The sequence below is a fragment of the Phyllostomus hastatus genome, unplaced genomic scaffold (genome assembly GCF_019186645.2).
Source record: "Phyllostomus hastatus isolate PE091 unplaced genomic scaffold, TTU_PhHast_1.1 phas_scaffold_12, whole genome shotgun sequence".
NCBI classification, from domain to species: domain Eukaryota; kingdom Metazoa; phylum Chordata; class Mammalia; order Chiroptera; family Phyllostomidae; genus Phyllostomus; species Phyllostomus hastatus.
The window spans coordinates 17,176,393-17,198,836 of NW_025334007.1; the positions used below are offsets into that span (position 1 = coordinate 17,176,393).

Sequence of the window (22,444 nt, forward strand, 5' to 3'; positions counted from 1 at the left end):
TATTTACTTGATAATATTAGGGAATTACGAAGTTTTAAAAGCGTGAAAACGGCATTGTGATTATGTTGAAAAGTTCTTATCTCTAGGAGGTTCTTCCTGAAATATTCATGGATTAGATGCTACGAGGTCTGAGGTTTGCTAATACACACAGTGTGGAAGGAGATGTGTAGAAAGAGAGAAAATGCTAGACATGAATTGGCATGTGATGAGTACGTGTTGATTCTGTTCTATCATCATGTCCATTTTTGTGCACACTTTAAAGTTTTATGATAGAAATAAAATAATTTAATAAAAATGTTATGAGACGCTTGGAAAATTAGGTTGGGGAGTAAAGGTAAAGAACCTCGAGCACAAGGCATTTTTCTTCCCTAGTTCAGTGGTCTCCAAACTTTAGTAAATGAAACCCTACCTGCGACACTCTTTTTGCATACACGCACCAGGCATATGCTTGTTAATTAATTTATTTATTTAAAATGATGTACATATAGCACTGTACTATTATGCCATTATAAAACATACGCAAACATAAAAAAGGTCAGATAAAAATAAACACAAGTATCATTCTAATGTTCTTCCTAGACTCCAGTGGATGTGGGCCCCACTGAGGAACCCCACGTTTAGTGAATGGGCGGCCCTTCAGGTTTTCTAAGTAGCAAAGAGTTTGTTTATAAGAAACAGAAACTTATTGGAGCACCCATAATGGGACATTGATTAGAAAGACCCAGAAGTATTTCACTGAGGCCTCTTGAACTGAAATGGACGAAGAAGCTGTTCCAACCGGATGTGTGATTTGAACAAGGATCATCACTTCCTTGTATGTTTCTCTTATACATATGCAATACACATAATGTATTCTGCACATAGAGTCAGGATACAATATGCATATAAAACAAACATCCCCACATATTATCTTGGGCAATATAGTTAACACAATGATTAGGATGATAATAATATCTAACATTAATTACTTAATCTGCCAGGTGTTATAGTAAGAACTTTACATACATCATTTGACTTAGAACTCATGACAACCCTATGAGACACAGAAAAAAATCCACTGGCTTTCCCAAGACAAAAGCACTAGAAAATGGCAGAGTCCAAACTGAAATCAAGAGGTTTCTGACCTCGACCCCCATGTCCTCAATGACTAAATCATGTTGCCTCCATAGGGAATTAACGGCAGTGTCCAAACCATAAGATTGTTGTGATGACTGAATGAGATCATAGATGAGATATGTTTTTAGCACATTGGCTGACATAGAACACACATCCTGTTAATGTTAGTATTTTAGTACAGAGAATATTTACCAAAAATGTCCACAGTAAACAGCATTAATAGTTCTCAATATCAAACACCAATATTTATCATTGTAATAAAATAATGTTTTATCATTTAAACATTATTTTAAATAACACATGTCTAAACGCCTTTTGTATGCTACCATCTACAACTACATGTGACTTTTGTTACGGAGTCTCTGTGGAATGACTGATGAGACATCGTGATTGTAGACTGCGTTATTCCTCCTGCCCAGCAGGCTACAAAAATGGAAATATTTGTACTTGGCACACGGCTGTCATATTTTAAGGAGCCACGTACATTAATAGGAGTGCGTGTAGCCTGAGCACTAAATGACCCATGAAGTATATATGTACATGTCAATTTTATTTTACAATTGCAGAGTTCGAATTCTTTTTGCTTTGACCCAAAGATACATTTTGAGAGAGACGACAGTTCCGAAAACTTCTTTGCATTCCATCAGGTTTACCTAACATGGTCCCACTGACCACTTCTCTTTGTCCTTTTTTGGTTGTTGTTGTTGTTTAGCTTTGCTATTTCTAGAAGCCGATTCAGATTAGATCATTTAAGAAACACTTAATTGTTTATTTAATCACGGCCTCTATATTAGAGGAGCTATCTCTCCCTGATTTTGCGAACGTTGCAGATTTGAAAGTCTGTCCCAGCGTTAGGCTGGAATTCCTAGTGGGCTTGGAAGCATTGGCCCCGGTAGAGAAGGTGCGGCATGAAGCTGTGTGATACTAAAGTGCTACGATCTGAGATGTGGCTCAGGCTGCTGTGCAGTCCGGTTGATGGGACTGGATCTGCACTTACTTTCAATGATCATCAAATGTTGTTGTTATTTTTTATAATTTTGCAATACTTTATTAAATGTTCTGTCACTCTTAAGAGAATTCTAAGTTTCATGGTCGAGTTGGGGGTGGGGTGGATGATGTCTTTGGTTTACATATTTTGACATTGAGTCAAAGCAGATCTCTCTTGTCATTAAAAACTTTAATTTTGGTATGAATTCTTTCATTTTCTGTAATTAGATAATCTATAGCTAGGTATTACCCAGGGACCTGCCCATCCTTCCTTCTGTCCTTCTACTTGGGAAGTATTCTAACTCTAGGAACATCATGAAGAGCATTTGCGTTGACACAATAGAATCCACCTCCACCCATTTTAACCCACATGGAATAAGCCAAAATGAAACATATGGGATTCTTGGAAGAAAGCATCAGATAACCAAACACTATGAGCAAAAAATTAATTTATTATATATATTCTCTAATAATTCATAGTAGCTTCTTGAATTTTAAATGTCTTTTTGCTAGTTCCAATACTTAAAAATCATAATTTTAAAACATAAGTATTGTTTTATATACATTGTGATCTATCTTTCTTTCTTTCTTTCTTTCTTTCTTTCTTTCTTTCTTTCTTTTTCCTCCTATATATGAATGATATGGTCTCCAGCTATCTGCTTGGGAGGAGAGGGAATAGGATTCATAGTTTTGGTCTAACACGGTAAAATTTAAAATCTCACATCATATACCCCAAGTTTCGACTATATGAAAAATAGCCAAATGTCATCCCTTTCTTGTATATTTCTTTTACATGTATATACGTATAATATAAACAGAGTACATCTGATTAGTACATTTCAACATTTCACCAATGTGACTTTTATCTCCTATTTTATACAAAATAACAAAATATACAGGGAGAAGAAAGGAGACATCTGTTCATCGTACACAGAAAGTAAATAAAAGTTCATGTATGGCTTTGCAAAGGTAGATTATGACGTGACTTTCAGACTTTATTTATTTAAAAGCATCTTGAGAGAACGTGTTAGTGTGCTTACGAGAGCGGCCATGGTAGTTGACTGTCGCGTGGAGAGTCCAACACTGGGATCCCCAGTGGTCTTTCCAGTGGCTGCCTCGGCAGCTTTCAGGAGACAAATGTAGTTTATGACCACTTCATCAATCTTCGCTACAATCTCCTGCCGCTGTGTTTCTGAGTTCACGACTTTAACTAATCGCATGCAAGCTTCTGTTAGGCAACAGAGCACTTGAAAGCTAGAAGTCATAGCTAGGAGCATCTCCTCTGGGCTCTTCTCGGCCATCGCCATTTTCCTACAGGCACTTCCCAATTGTCTGGAGTCAATGGATAACAGTTGCTTGTACTGAGAGAGTGTGAGGTCATACGCTTCGGGGCGTGACTCCTCTCTCTTCCCCTTGGTTGCCCTGACGAGGCAGAGCAGCTCATTGGCATCATTTTGGGCTGCGAGGAACCCATCGGGCATTGCATACGTACTCTGCTTCAGGGCATTTATTCTTGCGATCCGGGCATCAAAAGCCAGGTTGCTGAAGTCCATGTCATCTGGACTACTCAGGTCTTCTGCCCAGACCTTCAGCACTGAAACTCTGGACAGCGCCACTCCTTGCCTCTGGATCCCAACAGTCAGGGGCAGGCTGGTTGGCTCAGGCATGGCTTCAGTCACCTGTGGTGGGAAGAGGCAAGAGATCCGACGGGTGGGCTCTCCTTCCTCTTCATCCTCCTCTTCATCTTCATCCTGCCCTCGGTTCAGAAAGCAGTAGCTGAAAGGTCCCCGGCATCTCCAATTGCTGCCCTCCAGCTTCCGCAAGGGTAATGTCTTATATAGCTTCGAGTCTTTGTGAGCCACCGGGGACCTTTTGTGGAACTTCCCGTCAGAGCTAAAGTGCATCGAGCTTTGGGAAAAACTTTTGGTGAGCTTCTTCCCCAGTGGGAGTTCTGCCCGCCTTTCTGAACTGGCCTCCTGTGCATCTGTGATACCTGGACACTTGAAGCTGACTGCAACCTTGCTTCTCTCTCGGAAGGTCTCCAAACCTACACATTCTGAGAGGATACTGCTGCTACGTCTCAGAGCCCTCTGGCTGGGGGCTGTCCCATGGCTCTCCCCTCTCAGATCCGGTGGCTGCCGGCTCACAGCCTCTCCGTAGGCCTGGTATGCTTGGGAGAAATCAGTGGGGTCTTGATTTGGAATTGGCACCTTTGATTCCGAGTGAATGGTTGATGGTAGCAGGATGGGATCAGCTTCAGGATATTGAGACCAAACTGAAGGCATGCTTCCTCGTCTCTCCTTCCCAGACTCTGTCAAAGCTACACTAGGGGTAGTAGAAAAACAGAGAGAACCATTAAACATCTCATGGATGGGCAATTTCACTACATTTCTCTGTGATGTCTGTTGTTTCTCAAGGATGCATTCCAGAAGGGCTGCCATGTGTCAGGGTCACCCCACATTTGGAGGCACGGTCACCCTGTCTCCAAAGACTTCCTTCCTGAGATCACATGACAGATTTCTACTTCAGCACATCTCAAAAAATACCGTCATCTGTTATTTCTTGAACTGCTGATTCATTTGGAATTGTCTAGAAGTCCCCAATGTTGTCAGGGAGACAATGGAATTGCCTTGCTCCCAAGCATTGATCTGTCAAAGCTTAGACACATCATTAGAAAACACACATCCTACATGTGGATTATTCAAACATATTTATGACATTGAGGTTCTATTTCAAGGGAGTTAGGTTAATCCTGGTATCAGTTAATCTTTTTGTAAACAAGCAGCCTAATTTAATTAATGCTAAACTATCTTGCCTTTAAAGAAGACCCATAAAGTTTTCCAGGTATAGGGTGTGAAGTGGAGACACTGGGCAAATGACTGAACTTTCCTCAGAAAAGCTGTCACGTGAAGAAAATCTCCATTTCACAGAATTCTTGTGAGAAGCAAGAGGTAAATTAGGTGAAAGCTCCCTGTCAGCTGGGGAGGATCAAACAGTGTGCTGTAATTTGTTTAGAGGTAAAGATGCTTGGTGGACTGATGAGTTATGTAGCATGTATAGGTGGGTTTCCCATGGCAGGTTAAGCCAGTGGTAGGTTTTGAGAAGGTAGACAATCTTAAAAGAATAGGAATAGGACCCTGGCTGGCATAGCTCAGTGGATTGAGAGCGGGCTGCAAACCAAAGTGTCGTAGGTTCGATTCCCAGTCAGAGTACATGCTTGGGTTGGAGGCCATGACCCCCAGCAACCGCACATTGATGTTTCTCTCTCTCCCTCTATCTCCCTCCCTTCCCTCTCTAAAAATAAATGAATAAAATCTTAAAAAAAAGAATAGGAATAGAAATTAACCAATGTAAGATCTCACTAACATCTATTTGTCTCTATGGAAAACACGGTACTGATGATATACTTTTAAACTGGAAAGTATGAGTGGAACATCAACTGTTGTCACATGATGGCTGGCCAAGTGGATTGGTGAGACGAATAAGTGCCCACTGCGGGGTAGAATGGTGAAGCGGGCATGGAAGGTGGCCGCATTCTTCTTTCTACATATGTCTATGTGTTACTATTTGGGGGAAAATATAGCAGCTCATCTCGCACACCCCCAAAACTTTCCTGATGCTGAGGTATGCCAGACTCTTGCGAAGACTCCTCTAGCAGAGCCTTACAAGAGTTAAGATGCATCTGTAAGTATTGCTGAAAGGCAAAGGATCTTCCGTAGCCCCTGCAATCTCCCTGAAACCCTGCTCTATGATCCTTCCCTGCCTCTCAAAAATGAAATGGCAAAATTAGAAATTTAATGCCTTAAAAAAGAAACCAAACCATTTTGTGACTCTAAGCAATACTATTTTGTAACTAAAAGTCACACTGGGTACTGCTAAAAGTCTACATTTAGAATTAAAAAGAGAACATTGCTCCATCAGATTCTAAAAGTGAGAGGAGAGCAAGATTGTAAAGAGTAAACAACGTACATCTTCACCATTGTCTCAGATCTGGAAACTTTGGTATTTTTTTTAAACACTGAGGGATCAATGGTTAATACTTAGCCCGGCCACAGCCCTGCAGCCTTTTTAAAGATTCTAACTTTTACTTTGCTTCCAGATTTTATATTTGTTTAGGTTTCCTGTGAATTTGCTTTACATGCTCCCGGTGTATAAGGCAAAGCACTAAATCCCCCATTGCTGTACCTGTGGTTTCCTTAATCTTGGGGAGTCGATGACATCCATCTCTCAAAGTGCCAAACAGGGGTTCGGCATTAATGGCTGTGTGCAGAGCAGGCACTGTCATCCGCGGACACACCCCTTCTGTCTGTGGATGTGATTCCTTGAAGGGGGCCCCGTGGTTGGGCAGCCCAGTGGCCCTCTCCTCTGAAGGAACATAAGTCACGCCTTTTCCTGACGTCTCAGGAATCAAGTGCTTCCCCATGGAGGGGCAGAGTGGGGACTCCACGGGTGTGGCGCAGGTGCTGCTGCTGCTGCCTGTGCCACAGCCCGCGTCCACCGAAGAGCCCTGAGAGCTCTGCAGAGAAAAATGGCCCTCGCTCTGTAATGATGACATCCGCTTGGCCAAGTGGTAGTCACAAAGATGGGCCACACTCTCTTCCGCCCCAGGAAGCTTGGAAGGATGGTCACAGGTAGATGGGTCAGCATCCTCTGGGTTATCTAAGTCTTTGGCTGAAGAGACACAGGTCACGTCAGTTAAGAAGTGGTCCCGTTGGCCAAGTCCTGAAACCTCATTGGCTTCCCCACTGGGGGTCCCTTCATCCTTCCCTTCGGCCTCCCTTGTCCCCAGACCAGAAGCTCTTGGAAAGAGTATCCCTGTGGCTGCTTCCAATCCACTTTTTTCAGCCACCCCGCCCTCGGTGGCCACATACCATCTTTGGCTGTCCTTGCGAAAGGCAGTTCTCTCCAGGTTAAAAGTGCTTAGGTGTTGACTGTCCCTTGAAGACACGGTACCAAATTTACCTTTGGCGTCCTCCTCTGCCTCAGCTGTTTTGGTTCCCTGCTGCTTTTTCCCTGGTACGTTCCCCACAGGGGGCGCTTTGCCCTCCCCATCGGCCAGCTTGCTTTTCCTTTTGCTGGTGCAGGAATACGCCACTGACCCCATGTGAAGTTTGCTAAAATAGTCGGTGACCGACTTGGTCTCCATGGTTTCAGGCTCCATCTCCATGTGGTCTGAGTGAAGTATCTGCTTGGAAGGCACGACTTTGGGCGGGAGGTCTGTCACTGGACGGGTGGCCAGAGTATGGGAGGACTTGGGGGGCAAGACCCCAGCAGGGGTTTTGGAGGTGGAGAACTCTGTCTGCTCTTCTGCCAGGGGGTGGTAGCCTTCATGAGTGGCCAAGAACATGCGGGAGAGGTTTTCTGACTGCTTCTGTGCTGTGGCCAGTTCAGAACTCTCAGTCATTTCAGAAGAGTTAGTTTCATTGCCTGAGTCTGAGGAAGACTCGGGACTATAAGCCCTCAAGATGGCTACACCTGCATGCCGTAAAAAACAAGAACCGATTAATGGATGCATCAGAGGCACTAAGGAGACATGTACGAAAATGGGACTCATTATTATTACTAACAACAGAGCAAAGCAAGGTTTTCCCTTTTCAGTAAGGACTCTGAGTTTATTGCATAGTTGTTCCAGAAATGAGGGGAAGACGTGCCACATGTTTAAAAAAAATAACAAAGGAAACCACAGACACAAAAAAAAGCCACGATGGTAGTTGCTGCACATTTATGAAATGGGACATGCGTGAAATGAGAGAACACAACATAATAGGACTCCAAGGGTAAATGGCTTGATGGGATGAGTGATATGGTTATCAGTGAATAAACGTAACAATCGTGAAAGAACCTGAATTGTTACTGGTCTGCTGTTCTTCTGACACGGACAGAGCTTCTAGAGCTTCCAGCGGGGAAACGACAGTGTTATCCAGCCCCTTGTCACATGTTCCCTCAGTGCTGGTGGGCACAGCGTCAATGAGGGACACGGGGATCTCATCATTTTGCAGGTTGCCGCCTGGCTCCTTGTCCTCGAGGAAGGAAGCTGCCTGGCTCTGAGAATCCTCCTCATCTGAACTATCTCTGAAGCCAGGTGGGGGTGCGGCGATAGCCATGTTCAAGGAACGCAGCAGGAAGTCATCCTCATTGTCGTCTCCTTCAGGAGGGGGCAGGGACGTGAGGTCAATGATGTCATCACTTGACCCGGACAGGTTGAGGAGGGCTGGCTGGTTCATGTCTCCCACCATGAGGTCCTCCTCACAGCTCACCTCATCCTCATCTTCTGCATCGTCGGTGTTTTCTGCGTAGCAAATATCACGCAGCAGGGGCTCCTCTATCCCCTGGGTGGCCTCGAAGGTCTTCACGTCACCTATGTTTGCATAAACAGAATGTTCCACAAATTGGATGTTGTCCGCATCTGGCGTGAGTTCCAGGCTCTTCATGTCATTGGCACTGCTCATGTAGACATGTGACTGCTTCTCCAGGAGCTCCGGACTCTCGTCCAGTAGCCTCTCATAGCTGAGAGTCGGGGGATTGATCCCATCATCCATGGCAAGATCTCCAAAAATAAAGGACACTTTAGCTCCTCTCGGAGACTCCTGTGCTTTCTTTAGAGTTTCTGGTCCCGAGAAGGTCAACAGGGACCGCTGAGCTAGACTTCTGTAGTCAGCCTCACATGCAGCATCTCCCGGCTGAGCCAGCGGTTGGTTGAGTTCATCCGAATTATAGGTGTTGGCCATGTACAAGTGCCGGTGGTCTTTTGGACATGACGTGCCATCCGAAATCTCCACCGTCTTCTGTTTGGAGTCTATATATGTTATCTGGGCTTCTTGTTCCCCTTCGCCAATAAAGGTGGTCATCTGGGGTACACAGTTCCAATCAGGGCCGAGGACATTGTGCTTTCCTTTATTTTCAGTCCCTAAAGAGAAAGAATCATGCAAAGACACATTACAGTGCTGTCTGGTGTCAGGGGGCTCATCTCTGGTTCTTAATTTAATGGCCTGTATCACCATGTTGGTAATAATGGGGTTATTCAGCTTTCCAAATGTGGTAGTGGTCGATTTAGGCTTCAGGTGTAAGGACTTCTTGGTTGGGAGAACTGACATTAACCGAATAACTATGGCAGAAAATGTAATTGCTATTTGATAAAATAGACGGTAATGCCATCTGAGAGTAGGGAACTGTAGCTTAATTCCATCTGACCCTTGATTCTATTATTAAAAGATTTCACATCTATGAACGTGAATATGAAACATGTCTTTTAATATCCTTAAAGGTGGTAGTTCAACAGGCTCTTATTCCAGGATATAGATTGCCCTTTACTTTGTAAAGCGACATGTAACAATGCCCACTTTGTAGAGGAAGATGTGGGACTTTTTCTTCACTGAGTTAAGAGAAAGTCAAGGATCTACATATTTCTACCAGTTATTTTAGAAGGTATTGTAATGATCATGTAATAATGTAATAATAAAACATATCAATAAAATATAATAATAAATATTGGAATGATAGTACGAATACCTTTATCTTCAGCTCTTTTATATCCTAGTGGATGTCCATATACAACCTTAGAGCCTTTGGAGGAAGCATGGCCCTGCCAACACCTAGGTTTTGAACCGATAGCTTCCAAAACTGTGCGCGAATAAGTTTCTGTTATGTTAAGCCCCCAAGTTCGTAGTGATTTGTCACAGAGCCCTAAGAAACTAATACAATGTACATGGCTGAGTTTCAATCAAACTTTATTTACAAGAGCAAGATTTGGCCCATGGGCCATAGTTTGCCAACTCCAGGATTAAACCGACACGAAAACTGAATAGGTCAGCAGGCTACAAGCAAGTTAAGAGATACTCACTGAGACCCTCGTAAGACCCAGAGATGCATAAATATATGGGTTTGGGGATTTTGAAAGTACTTTAGGTTCATTTTCAAGATCTGGAAGAACAAATGCGGGCTTACTGTTCTTTGTTAGAAATCTTGATTAAGGTCTTTGATCGATTTGAGACAAGAAGAAAATACACACTCAGTCTTGGCTTCCTTCCCCAAAGCGGACTGATTTGGCTTCTGGAATGATTTTGGAGACACGGAAGGATGTGGACTGGGAATTGGGATCTATACTATGGTCCAGTCTTTTACAGAGCAGGAGAAAATGCAGTAGGGATGAGCTGACCGAAACGGAACTCACTGTCTACAGTTCCTGAGTCTCAGGAGGTCTTTGGGGAGTTTTTACAGACAAAAGAAGACTTTCCACCATGAGAGGATGCTAAGCCTTGGGTTGCTGCTCAGCTTGGGTCGATCAGTTGCTCATTGGAGTACGACAACTCTTTCCCTTGTCCCCCCTTCTTACACACACATGTACACACATGCCTGCTCTCTCTCACTCATTCTTGCTGTAGAACTAGGAGAAATTAATGAAAGGTTAAAGTTCCATTCTTTCCCCATGGTGCTAATACTCTTCAGAACTACGTTTTTGCCTCTTGAACTTTTATTAAATGTTACGTTGTGGGTCATTATAAAGAGGACAGAATCTAGGCCCTTATCACAGTAACCATTTTTAGAGTGGTAGGTTTGGATGTTTTCATGCATCTACACCATCTCAACAGTCCATGGGGAAAAGGTTTTATGTTCTAGATAAACTTTAAGGCTTGAAAATAAAAAGGCAAAAAGTGGTTTCCCAATGTTAAAGGAGTGTGTTAAATTGCTGAACTGGTGTTTGAAATTTCAGAGGTCAGCATTAAATTGCTCCAAACCTCCTAGCTCAGTGAAAACGTGGTCATAAAAATGCTCACCACCCAACCCAGCACATACTCACCAAGTTCTTCTCGTTCCTCCCCATTTATTTGCCATCATTTGTGTCTTTCAGGGCCTTTCTTTGCCTTGTGTCTGTCTTCCACTCCTTTCTGTGTTTCTGTTACTTTCACTCTGAAGTGTTCCTATTTTTGTTTCCTTTTCCTACCACCAATTATGAGTAGAACGACTGGGCCTCATTTGAGGTGGGGTCCATCTATATTTTTTTCCAATTCTTACCTTGCAAGCTTGGTTTTTAATCATAATTCTACAGATAAAAAGCCCCATATTGAGAGAAAATTTTTTTAAAAAACAGGCATTTCCAGGTGGGGTTGGATTAAATACAGTCGAGGTTGCCTTCTGGCATACCTTGTCCATCTCTCTCTTCCTCTCTGGTTTCCCTTTATCCTATGACTATAATGGCTGCCATTATAGCCATTATAGTCATAGGATAACCAGCCATTACCATAAGCAGCGTGCGAGTCTTTCTCTGTGTGTATGTCCACACATCACAATATATCTAGGGAATAATTATTAATGTTTTTTTGCTAAGTTTAAAAGCAAGATTTCCCTCCCCTTCTTTTTCCTCCCCCTCTTTTCTATCAGGAACAGCAACAGTGGAATTTGCTCATAAGATTTTCCCTTTCTTCTAAAAGAAACCCTCAGTACGGAAGCCGTGATTAGACTTTTTCATGGGTCAGTAGCTTGGACTTCGGGAGCTGCATCTGTCTCTCAGCCACATTTACTGAGTGTCCACTGTAGACAGAGACAATGCCAACATGAAGACGAAAGGTCTAAACAAATGGGAACCACCCACCCTGAGAGAAACTATCAATGCAGCCTTTGCAGCCCTCCTTGCCCTCACTTCCGGGCTGTTTCATCCTGTCAAGTGGCTGGATCAAATTATTTGAAATCTAGCCCTGGCTGGCGTAGCTCAGTGGATTGAGCTCGAGCTGCGAACCAAAGCATTGCAGGTTCTATTCCCAGTCAGGGCACATGCTTGGGTTGCAGGCCACAGCCCCCAGCAACCGCACATTGATGTTTCTCTCTCTATCTCTCTTTCTCCCTCCCTTCCCTCTCTAAAAATAAATAAATAAAATCTTAAAAAAAAAGAAAGAAAAAAATCACATTAAAAATCTAACTTTAAAAAAAATTATTGGAAATCTTTTTTATCGCAAAGCTCCCCATACAGAGCTAAGATGGCTGCCACAGTCCCTCCTAAAGCCCCAAATCCAAGTGCTGGGCACTACCCAAGTCGTCCTGTTGGGAGAGTTTCCAGATCGTGGAGGTAAGTCTGATGCAGGAGGAGGGCCCCAGGCAGCTGGACCTATGGCACCCTAAGGAGGGACCAGGCCTACAGCTGGGGGCTCACACTTGCTATGGGGCATTCCATTATTTGCTCTCTGTGTCCTGACTGCTGTGAGAGGGAGACATTAAAACCCCGCCACGAAGACTGCTGCTCACTCCCGCACAGTCATCAAATCACTGCCTTTGAAGCACATGCTCACTCCGGCATTTCCAAGTGAGGTGTAACATGTGATGAAAAAGACCAACTTTTTCCTAGAACAAATTAGACCACACCGGATATCTCTGAAGGCTTTCGTGTGAAATTGGAACAGTAGATTTTCCATGCGTATCATTGTAACTTTTCAAGAAAGAGCCTTACTATTTTTGCCAGGTGAGGTGGGGGGAGGCCGTGCTTCATGCGTTTAGGAAGAGAGTACCTGTTTCCTGTGTCCCTGCATTTTTCTTGTTGGCCATGTTGAATATCGACCTCCTGGAGTCCACCAGGAGCCTGTAGTATCCAGCTGTTAGGCAGGCCAGGTTCATGGCATCAGATGACTCCATCAGGAGCGTGATGGGCTACAGAAAACAGAATGTTTGGGTTAAAGCCATCTCTCCTTAATATTGCGTTGGCCAAAGAGTCCATGTAGTTTTTTCCCACAAAATAAAAAAGATGTTTTACATTTTCACCAATAACTTCATTGACTTGGACATTTTGAGGATGTTGGCTATCTCCTACGTGGTAGAACATTGGCTGTTCTCAGTTAATGTCTTGATTTCATCGCTATCAACTTCCACTAGTCTACCTGACCGGGGAGCATTATCCAGTGAGAAATTATCGGCATGAAAGTTTGCAAACCATGCTTGACACATTTGATCTGTCACAGCACCTTCTCCATACACTGCACAAATCTTTGTGTTTCAGTTGTGTTTTTACATTTCTTGAAATAAGAAAGCATCTTATGCTGGAAACATTGCATATTTTCTTCCATGTTATTATTCCATCCTTTGTGTGTGGCCATTTGATATTAAAATGGTGACACAAAAATTCACCCCTTTTCATAAGTTTTTTTAATGCATGCTGATATGACAGCAGTCACAATGCAATCTAACAAAATTGTTTCAAATGAAGTTAAAGACCACTAAGCGCTACTAGAGCCATTGTATGGAAAAAAATCTAACCAACTTTTTGGCCAACTGAATGACTTCATTCGGGTGACGATGACTGTCTTTGTGCTTATGAAATGTAAACAGTAGAAGTTATGGGGCAACCATTTCATTGGAGAGACATAAATGCAGAGAAGAGGTCAGGCATTTGGAATCTTTCCCAAGTCATAGAGGAATAAAAAGAAAGTCACATGGGTTTTGTTCCCAAATGGTTAACATTTTTTAAAAATATTTTTAAAGATTTTATTTATTTATTTTTAGAGAAGGAAGGGAGGGAGAAAGAGAGAGAGAGAGAGAGAGAGAAACATCAATGTGTGGTTGCTGGGGGTCGTGGCCTGCAACCCAGGCATGTACCCTGACTGGGAATTGAACCTGCGACACTTTGGTTCGCAGCCCGCACTCAATCCACTGAGCTATGCCAGCCAGGGCTAATGGTTAACATTTTAAAAAGTGATAGGTAAGGAGTTTGTTATCAGATATGAACCCACAATTTGAAAGACCACGGGAAGATTAAGTTTGGGTTCATGACGAAAATCAGTGTTGAAGAGCAGTAAGAATTAAGTGGAAATGACTGCTAAGACTGAAAGAAAAGTGTCAAAGAAACCCAGAAATAGGAGGCTTCCAAGAAAAATTGTAAATTAACAGGAGGTCAGAAGAGACATGGGGGTTGAGAAAAGGCCTTCCTAAAACTTTCTGGGTTTCTGGCCAGGTCCCCAGTAGGGGGCGTTCAAGAGGCAACCACACATGGATGTTTCCCTCCCTCTCTCCCTCCTTTCCCCTCTCTCGAAAAAAATCAAATAGATAAAATCTTTTAAAAAACCTTTCTGGAAGCAATGAGGTTATTGTTTCATTAGACATGGATCTTGGGCATATAGGGAAGGAAGTATTCAGTGTAAACAATTATTCTCATTGAGTTAGGAAGGGGGGCATGGCCAGTGGGCTCTCATTGAAAGAGAGATAAAGCGAGAGGGAAATAATGGAACAACAAAAAAGCAGACACCCGGAGAGAAACACAGAAACAGCTATAGGCATCTTGCTCTCCCTTTCGGGTGTGGGACACTGGCCAGGGTGGACAACCCCACTGGTGGAATCCAACTTCCCATCCAAAGCCTCTGTACTTCTTAATGACCTGCCTTTTCCTTCCATTTCAATTGAGGTCTCCCCTCAATCCATCCCACAATTCCCTGATACAGGCAGGGTACCATGAATAAGGCCTTGCCATCCACTTCTGTTTGAGACAGATTATCCCTGGTTCGAAGGTCTGTGATGCCTGTATCCAACTCATCCTTTTTCCATGATGGAGCTATTGTTTTCCACATCTTTGGTCACAGACTAGGGCAGGCATTCCAAGTCTCTTCTTGTACCTGAAGTCAACCGGAGCCCCCTGGGTTTAGCCCATGGAACCCCACAGGCCACGGCCCACCTGGAGGAGCGCCACATTCTCATGGGCATCTCTTCCTGCTGCAGAGCACACCGGTGCTGTGTGATTTGCTGTGTAGAAGCCCTTTCCCATCATCTGCTCCTCCCACACCACCCTAGTGGGAGCAGGTCCTCCTGCCTGTTCTCAGAGCACTTCCTGTGGACCCCAGATACATCAACACTGCCCAGATCCAATGGCTCATCTACTACTGCGACAAGAAGGTGAGGGCAGGGAATCTGGATTACTTCCTGACAAATTCTGTTTGGGGAGTCAAGTTTTCCCATTTGAGGATGATCTCAGATTGTTTTAAATGGAATGGCCATGACGTTTGCTGGAGCCAGATGTTCAGTCAGTACTAATTGCTACAGTCTGCAAAGACAGATTGACTGAAATACTCAGCTTTTCCAAAAGAATAAACACACCAGACCTGAGCTAACAAAACGTTAGTGGGAGTTCTACACAAAGCTGGCAAAAATCTCCCTGACTACACGAGAGCCGTATATTCTAAAATGGTAAGTGGGGAAAAAATCTCTCCCACTCTATCTGTGATTCATGTATTCTGGAGCCAAAGGGACCTTAGCAATGAACCCCCTTGCTTTCTTATTACGGAGGATGAAATTGAGCCCAGAGAAGAGTAGCGACTTGTCCCTGCATCCCACAGTTAGTGAGTGAGGACGGGAGTACTCAGGCCTGAGTTGGGTGGATGTTTTTCTGTGCCGCATCGTCCTTTGGATGCCCCGCACACACCGAAGTTTTGCCTGCTGTGGAAATCTCAGCAGTGTGTCACAAAGGAGCTGTTCCAGTCGAGGCCATGGGGCCACATCCAGGAGACGTACCTTCACATCCAGCACATGCAGCTCCACCCTCACCAGGTTTTCCTCTTCGGTAAACATCTCGATCCTGTTGACGTGGCTGAAGTCGGCTAACAGAGCCACCAGATTGGTTTTGGTGTTTATGACGTGGCTTATGCCGTATCGGGGCCCGACCAGGAGAGTCACTTCTGAGCGCTTTTCTGCCTGCTGAGAAAGGGACATCGACAAAATATAAAAAGACTAGACTTCTGAAGACCTCATGAAATGTTTTTGATAAACTTGCATTTTCTTTAGAAAGTATTTCTGGGCTCTATGGTACTAAGTCACCCGATAGAAGAACCAGAGATGTGACCGTATCAAGGCTCTGATAAATCACACGGTAGAAAGTAAATGTTATCCTAGTATGTAGGTTCATACTCACGAGAGACTTTTAGGAATGAGACATAAACATCTTTTTAATGTGAAAGCGACTTCTGGCTCCATGACTTAAAGGGAGGCCATGGTCAGAATGTACCAGTTCCCCTTGGTTTTTCCCATTCCGTTTCTGAGGGCATTCTACATTGGTGTTCGCTAGTGGAACATTTCCTCAGACTAGGGTGCAGTCGCTGAGAAATGAGGGCTGGAAACTATTCGCAGCGGATTGGTTTTTGTCATTGAAAGAAGCTCATTCAAGACAAGCGACGCAGTGACAGTCTGCAGGCCTCCATGACTTCCCGGAGAAAGCAAGCAAAAGAAATTACCACTAATGTTGCCTTGAACACACGACCACCATACAAACGAAGGTCGCTGAGGAACTTGAGATAATGGACCTTGGCTTGCAGCGCAGAGAGCTGTGGAGAGAGAAGAAACCTCGGGTGTGAACTCCATTGACAAGGGTGTGACTCTGTTCTGTGTGGAGACCAACTGCAAACAAGGGCAGACTGGAGGATGGCTCTCCCTCCAATGGGCGGGTGTGACAAGGACTCTTTATGAGGAATGAAAAAAAAATCGCTCTGCCTTTGATTTGTTGATGAAGGGCCACAACAGGATATTTGCATGCGAATCGTTTTATTTTGGGGGAACGTATGAGGGGTTCACAAGCGCGGATACGCCTGGCCAGTGAGGGCAAGATACTACATTTTTCCACTGAAACGTCTGCCTGGGGAGATTTTGAGAGGCCAGAGGTGCTCTCCAATGGCAGTTAGAGACCAGGGCAGGCTGTGCACACTCTCCCGTCACACAGGAGACTTAACCTGCGTGCAGAGCTTGCGGGAGCTGTCTTGAAAACACACCCGCAACCTATACAAAGCCATTAAGCAGGCTCTACATGCCCAGCTCACGTTCCTTACCTTCTTTGCAAGTTTTTAGGGAAAATGAACTTTCTGAGCTCCAATCACTGTGGGAATGTTACAACTTGCTCTATTCATTCAACTCTGAGAATCTATTGAGGCTCATGAATGATTGACAAATGACATTTCAGCTAGATAAAATTTATCTTCATAAAGACTTAAATATGTAGATTCCTACATCATAAAAAAGTCCTTGATTTTGCCCTGGCTGGCGTAGCTCAGTGGATTGAGTGCCGACAGCGAACCAAAGCGTCGCCGGTTCAATTCCTAGTCAGGGCACATGCCTGGGGTGCAGGCCACGGCCCCCAGCAACCGCACATGGATGTTTCTCTCTCTCTCTCTTTCTCCCTCCCTTCCCTCTCTAAAAATAAATAAATAAAAATCTTTTAAAAAAAGTCCTTGATTTAAAAAAAAGTCCACAGTTCATACTGAATGTGCCAGGAATGTTCGTTGGGGCTGAGAATTTCCAACGAGGCATAGACTCCGAGCAGCAATGACTGGAAAACTCTGTGTGCAATGGCAGATGACTTGGCAACTCATTTGTCTACTACACTTAAGTGCCCTACCCCTTCGGTAACGGGTCCGTGGGACTATTCATCCATCCAACTTCTTAAAAAAACCCAAAGCACTTCGCAAATCGATTTGAAAGCAAACCACTCCCCATCGGCTAGAAAGAATGACCTTTACAGACAGTGATAGATGGGTAGATCGATCTTAGAACAGGTATCCGAGTTATAAAACCAGTGGGCCAGGCTTGAAAAAAAAGTCCTACCAAGCCGATCGGAAAAAAAAAAATTAGCTTTGGGCAAATTTAAAAAATCTTGATCCACAGTGTCCTGCTATATTTCTGTGTGCTGAATATTTACAGAAACCGGGAGAGAGCCCAAGGTGCTGATAGCATTTGGAACCCGATCATTTGTTTTGAAAAAGCCATGCAGTGAGGAGGGAATGGAAATAAGCATGCCTTAGCCTGTAAAAATGACTTAAAATCAGATCCGAAGACCAAAGAATTACCCACATAAACAGTGATTTGTGTTCCGGTCACACAAGTTTCTATGGCTAATATCCACTGGAAAATGTTCTTGGGTTTTTGGACTGCGTCCAGTTTTATAGGACCAGTGTTTTAAAGCTCCTTCTGATTCCTGAAACCCTTTGCTTTATGTTACCTCTGAACACAGTCCTTTACATTTTGACCCACAGTATATTTTAAAATAGGCTTTGTGTTTCTTCTACTTGATAAGAAAAAAAAGAGGCAGAGAGAGATTTTAACACTAATGACGGCGAATGACAGAAGGAATTTTATCTTCTCTCCAAAAGTAAGATTGAATTCAGTGGTTGTCAACCGTGGTTGATTTCGTTCCCCAGGGCACCGTGTCTGGAGCCATTTCTGGTTGGGTAGAGGCCAGGGATGCTGCTAAACATCACACGATGCACAGGACAACCCCTCCCCCCAACAAAGAATGATCTGGTCCCAAAGGTCAGTGGCACTGAGGCAGAGAACCCTGCTTTAATGAATGCGGCATCTGGTCTGCAGGGACCCTTGCTGGCTGCTGCGGTTGAGCTGGTCTGAGTGGAAAGCAAGAACTTGACAGAAATATAAAATGATCTTACAAGTCTGCCCTCTAATTGGAGGTCATGCCATGTTCTCCTGCATGCCCATGTGAACCCCCCATACAATAAAGAGTCTACAGTTTGTAAGAAATAAATAGCTTTCCATAAGAATCCTTATTTTTCATTGGTCTTAGAAACATGTTAATAGTTTGTCTTTTTTAAAAAAAGGTTAGCATGTTACTGCTTCTGAAAATGTAGCGCTAAGTATTTTATCCATGGGCTAATTTTAAACATTACAAAAAGTGCATGCAAGCCTCTCTCTTTAAAATCCATTGTCTATTAAGATGCAAATGTGATACCTTTTTACCGGGTGGTACCAAGTTTTGATTTGCTTTGACAAGGTGTGAAAGTGCTTTCTTTATGTTCTTCTCCTTCATGCTTTGCAGCACAGCAGAGGGAAGAAAAGTCTCTAATCCCCACTCTTTTCTGCAATAAAGAGCATATTTTTAATTTCACATTCTTGTGATGATGAGTTATCTAAGACAAAACAGCGCCCTGATGTTTGGTGGAACAAATGAAATCTTGGCAAGGTAGAGAACACGAGACAAGTCCCCAGTGAGGGAAGCAACTTTTCATTTGCGCTCAGGAAACACTATTGGATCTTGAATCCATAAGTTTGCCGTTTAAAAGAAACACATTGCTCACTCTCCAGAGAGAATGCAAACAGACATCCGGGAATCAGTGGAAATGGACGAGATCTCATCCAACCCACCTGGAGTCTCTTAGAATTCCCTCGCATATCTGAGTTTGCATTCCCAACACCAATTTCTCTCTGACCCTTTGCTCATTCCCTTTGTCACTTATCCCTGTCTGTGCATACTCTGTCTCTCTTCTCTGAGAAGGACAGATGCCACTCCTTCATGCCCCAAACCATTCTTCTCTCCCCCTCTCCCTCATCAATAGCTACTTGCTTAGAAACACACAATTCTCTTTTCCCCCAGCCAGTTAGACTATCTAACTCCTTCCATCAGCATTTCTTGCTTGCGGGGGCGGGGGGGGGGTTCTGCTGCTGTGAAGTTGGGGTGGGATCCATGACCCTTAAATATGTCTGGTACTGATGAAAAGGTGCAAACACCTCATTGGTGTGGAGATAAAAGAAAAACAAACAAATAAACAAATGGGACTGGGAAAATATACTTTTGCCAAGAAGCCATTTCCCTATGACTACAACCCTACCCTAAGAAGGTTCCATATTTTGAGTTTTAGGAACTCCATCCTGATGGATCGTGTGCCTAAGCAGTGTCTTCTGAATTCTGGGAAGGACTCTGAGGAGGTCCTGGTTATTCCTCCTGCTCCAGATCCTCTCCGAAGAAGGGTAGGAAGATAGCTTCCTTCCACTTGACCATTTATGCTCTTCTTCGCTAGTTCAGATGGTGGGGTTTTTTTCTAATCACCATTTTCCTCCTCCTCCTCCACCTGTACTTATTATTTTTCCCCATCATTTGGCATTCCTTAGGGGCTACCTTATCATTTTACTTTTCTTATTTGAAATCATTATTTTTCATATCTTGATGGCTTGTTTTTATAAGCAGATCACAAATGATGGATGGTTACGATGATAATTTGTACATTATACTTTCTACTGTTCCAGTATGAATACCATATAAAATGCTCCCTGAGCATTTGTTGGGTGTGTGAATTAAGTTCATGAGAGCATGATTGTAGACGATGCAAGGTTCTTAGTCAAGCCAGTTCTCTTTGGGAGTTTTTGACTGTGCCATGTTCAATCTCGTAAAGTGTGGGTCCCGAGAGTAGCAAGAGAAATGCATTTAGGGTGTCTGAAAATCACCTCGATTTTTGCAGACTCCCTTATCAAAGGGAAGCCATTTTCATCTGTGCCCAAGCACTTCCCAAAGGGGAGTGGATGAGGGTATGAACGTGTCCATCTGAATGTAAGACCTCTCTGTGGGCCGACTCTCCCAGGCTATGGTCAGAGCATGCGTGGCAAGAGAGAAAGAGATAAACCATCATCTGTGAAAAGGAGTGGGCTGGGACCTGGCACTCTGGAATTGAGAATGGCTTTACAGGCAGCACATGGGACTGGAAGGCGGGATTTCAATGAGTTCGTATGCCTCTTGGAAGTAGCAATGGAGAGGACCCTAAAGCTTGTAGTGTTAGGTGGAGACATGCCTTCAGCCCTGCCATGAACTTGGAAATATGTGTGTTCCTTTGTCTTAGCATTAAAGCTGCCGGGATTGAGAAGGTATGGCTGCTTTAGGGTATTGAATCACCTGCCAACGGGGAGCATACAGACTGGGCAACGGAGGTGCTCTTTTCAAAGATGACCCTTAAATAGACTCACCAACTGACAGCACCACAAACTGCTATTTTTCTAAGAAGAGGGGATCTTCTCCGGACAAACAGGTAGCATACTGATGCTATAACTGAGTACTCAGCAAGATGAGACATTCGTTGCCCTGGCTGGTGTAGCTCAGTGGATTGAGCGCAGGCTGCGAACCAAAGTGTCGCAGGTTCGATTCCCAGTCAGGGCACATGCCTGGGTTGCAGGCCATGGCCCCCAGCAACCGCACATTGATGTTTCTCTCTCTCTCTCTATTTCCCTCCCTTCCCTCTCTAAAATTAAATAAATAAAATCTTAAAAAAAAGATGAGACATTCGCATTCCCCAAACAACAGTTCTTTGCTACAAATACCATCCTTTCCAGTTGTGACTTAGAGCATTGCTTTTCATGTCGCATTTTCATCATCTAAAAGGAATCTTGGGTTATACAGACTGCTTTCTAAATACAGGGGCTTCCAGTGATCACACAAACTATAGTTCAATGTGGAGTCTCCCTGCCTGGGTTTGAATCCTGCCCCCTCTGATAAATAGCCAGTGTGACTTGGGTAAATTACTTACCCATTCTGTGCCTTGGTTGGCTCTTCTATAAAATGGAGTTAAAATCCTACTGATCTCATAGGGATAGTGTGAAAATTAAACAGTTTAATGCCTAAGCCCTGGCTGGCGTAGCTCAGTGGATTGAGCACAGGCTGCGAACCAAAGTGTTGCAGGTTCGATTCCCAGCCAGGGTACATGCCTGGGTTGCAGGCTATAACCCCCAGCAACCTCACATTGATGTTTCTGTCTCTCTCTCTATCTCCCTCCCTTCCCACTCTAAAAATAAATGAATAAAATCTTTTAAAAAACAGTTTAATGTCTAAAAAGCACTGAGACCAAAGCTTGGCTTGGAACCAAGTGGTTTAGGAGTTTAAAAAGGTGTGTTTCATTTTAAACATGACCCTCATTTTAACCACAATTCTCTAACTGTGAGTTGTATAAGAAATGGATCGCTTCCACCAAAAATGAACATGCTGTCCATATATTTTCCCTATGTGTAACAAATGGTCTGCCACAAAGGTCAACTTTGGAAATCAAGATATAGATAAAAAATACAGTTGGTCGTTCCGGGGACAGCAACTTCGTCTCTGCAGCGGCTCCCAGTAAACACTTACTCGATGTACTTGAGGGAGATTTTCTGCGTTTGCTTGGTGGTAACGGTTGCAATGTACATTTGCAAGGCCGCCAGCCGCAGGGCTATGTCGTATTTCAGCTCCGGCCCAAATCGCTCCTGGACGACGTCGTTACAACTCTGCGAAGAGACCAGCAGAGGGCGCAGCTTGTCAAAGAACGGGCCACACGGCATTGCTAGGCGGAGCAGGTGACAGCACCGCCACCCGCCCCCACCCCGCCCCCTGCAAAGGCAAGGAGGCTAAATGCGGAAACAGTTGCACCGCGCTGCTTGGAACTGAGTCAATATTTAATTGCGCTCACCAACATAGAGACCACACAAAACATTTAACATCAATCGACAAGCAAGCTGCTATTTCAATATTTAGCTTTTTGTAAAAAATAATTAGGAATTAAGGTATGGAATTCCAAAACACAGGTGGTACGATGGAACACGTAGACCTGAGAGCGAGGTGGTTTCCAGAGTTAGGCTGCTGGGG

General features: G+C 43.9%; 1 protein-coding gene across 2 annotated transcripts in view; it reads right to left on the reverse strand.

Annotated features, from left to right (window-relative positions):
* Positions 1-633: 633 nt before the first annotated feature.
* The window catches only part of FRMPD4 (FERM and PDZ domain containing 4), a 434,157-nt gene continuing 412,346 nt past the window's right edge, over positions 634-22,444 (reverse strand). The window contains exons 10-17 of one of the 2 annotated variants that reach the window (XM_045856137.1): positions 21,950-22,086; positions 18,797-18,923; positions 16,299-16,388; positions 15,583-15,765; positions 12,600-12,738; positions 7,946-9,010; positions 6,289-7,578; positions 634-4,423 (exon numbers count right to left, since the gene is read on the reverse strand). In XM_045856137.1, the coding sequence (XP_045712093.1) occupies positions 3,099-4,423; positions 6,289-7,578; positions 7,946-9,010; positions 12,600-12,738; positions 15,583-15,765; positions 16,299-16,388; positions 18,797-18,923; positions 21,950-22,086 (4,356 nt within the window). In that variant the 3' untranslated portion in view covers positions 634-3,098. Of the gene's footprint in view, positions 4,429-6,288; positions 7,579-7,945; positions 9,011-12,599; positions 12,739-15,582; positions 15,766-16,298; positions 16,389-18,796; positions 18,924-21,949; positions 22,087-22,444 lie in introns of both variants that reach the window. The other variant, XM_045856138.1, reaches the window with a different exon arrangement.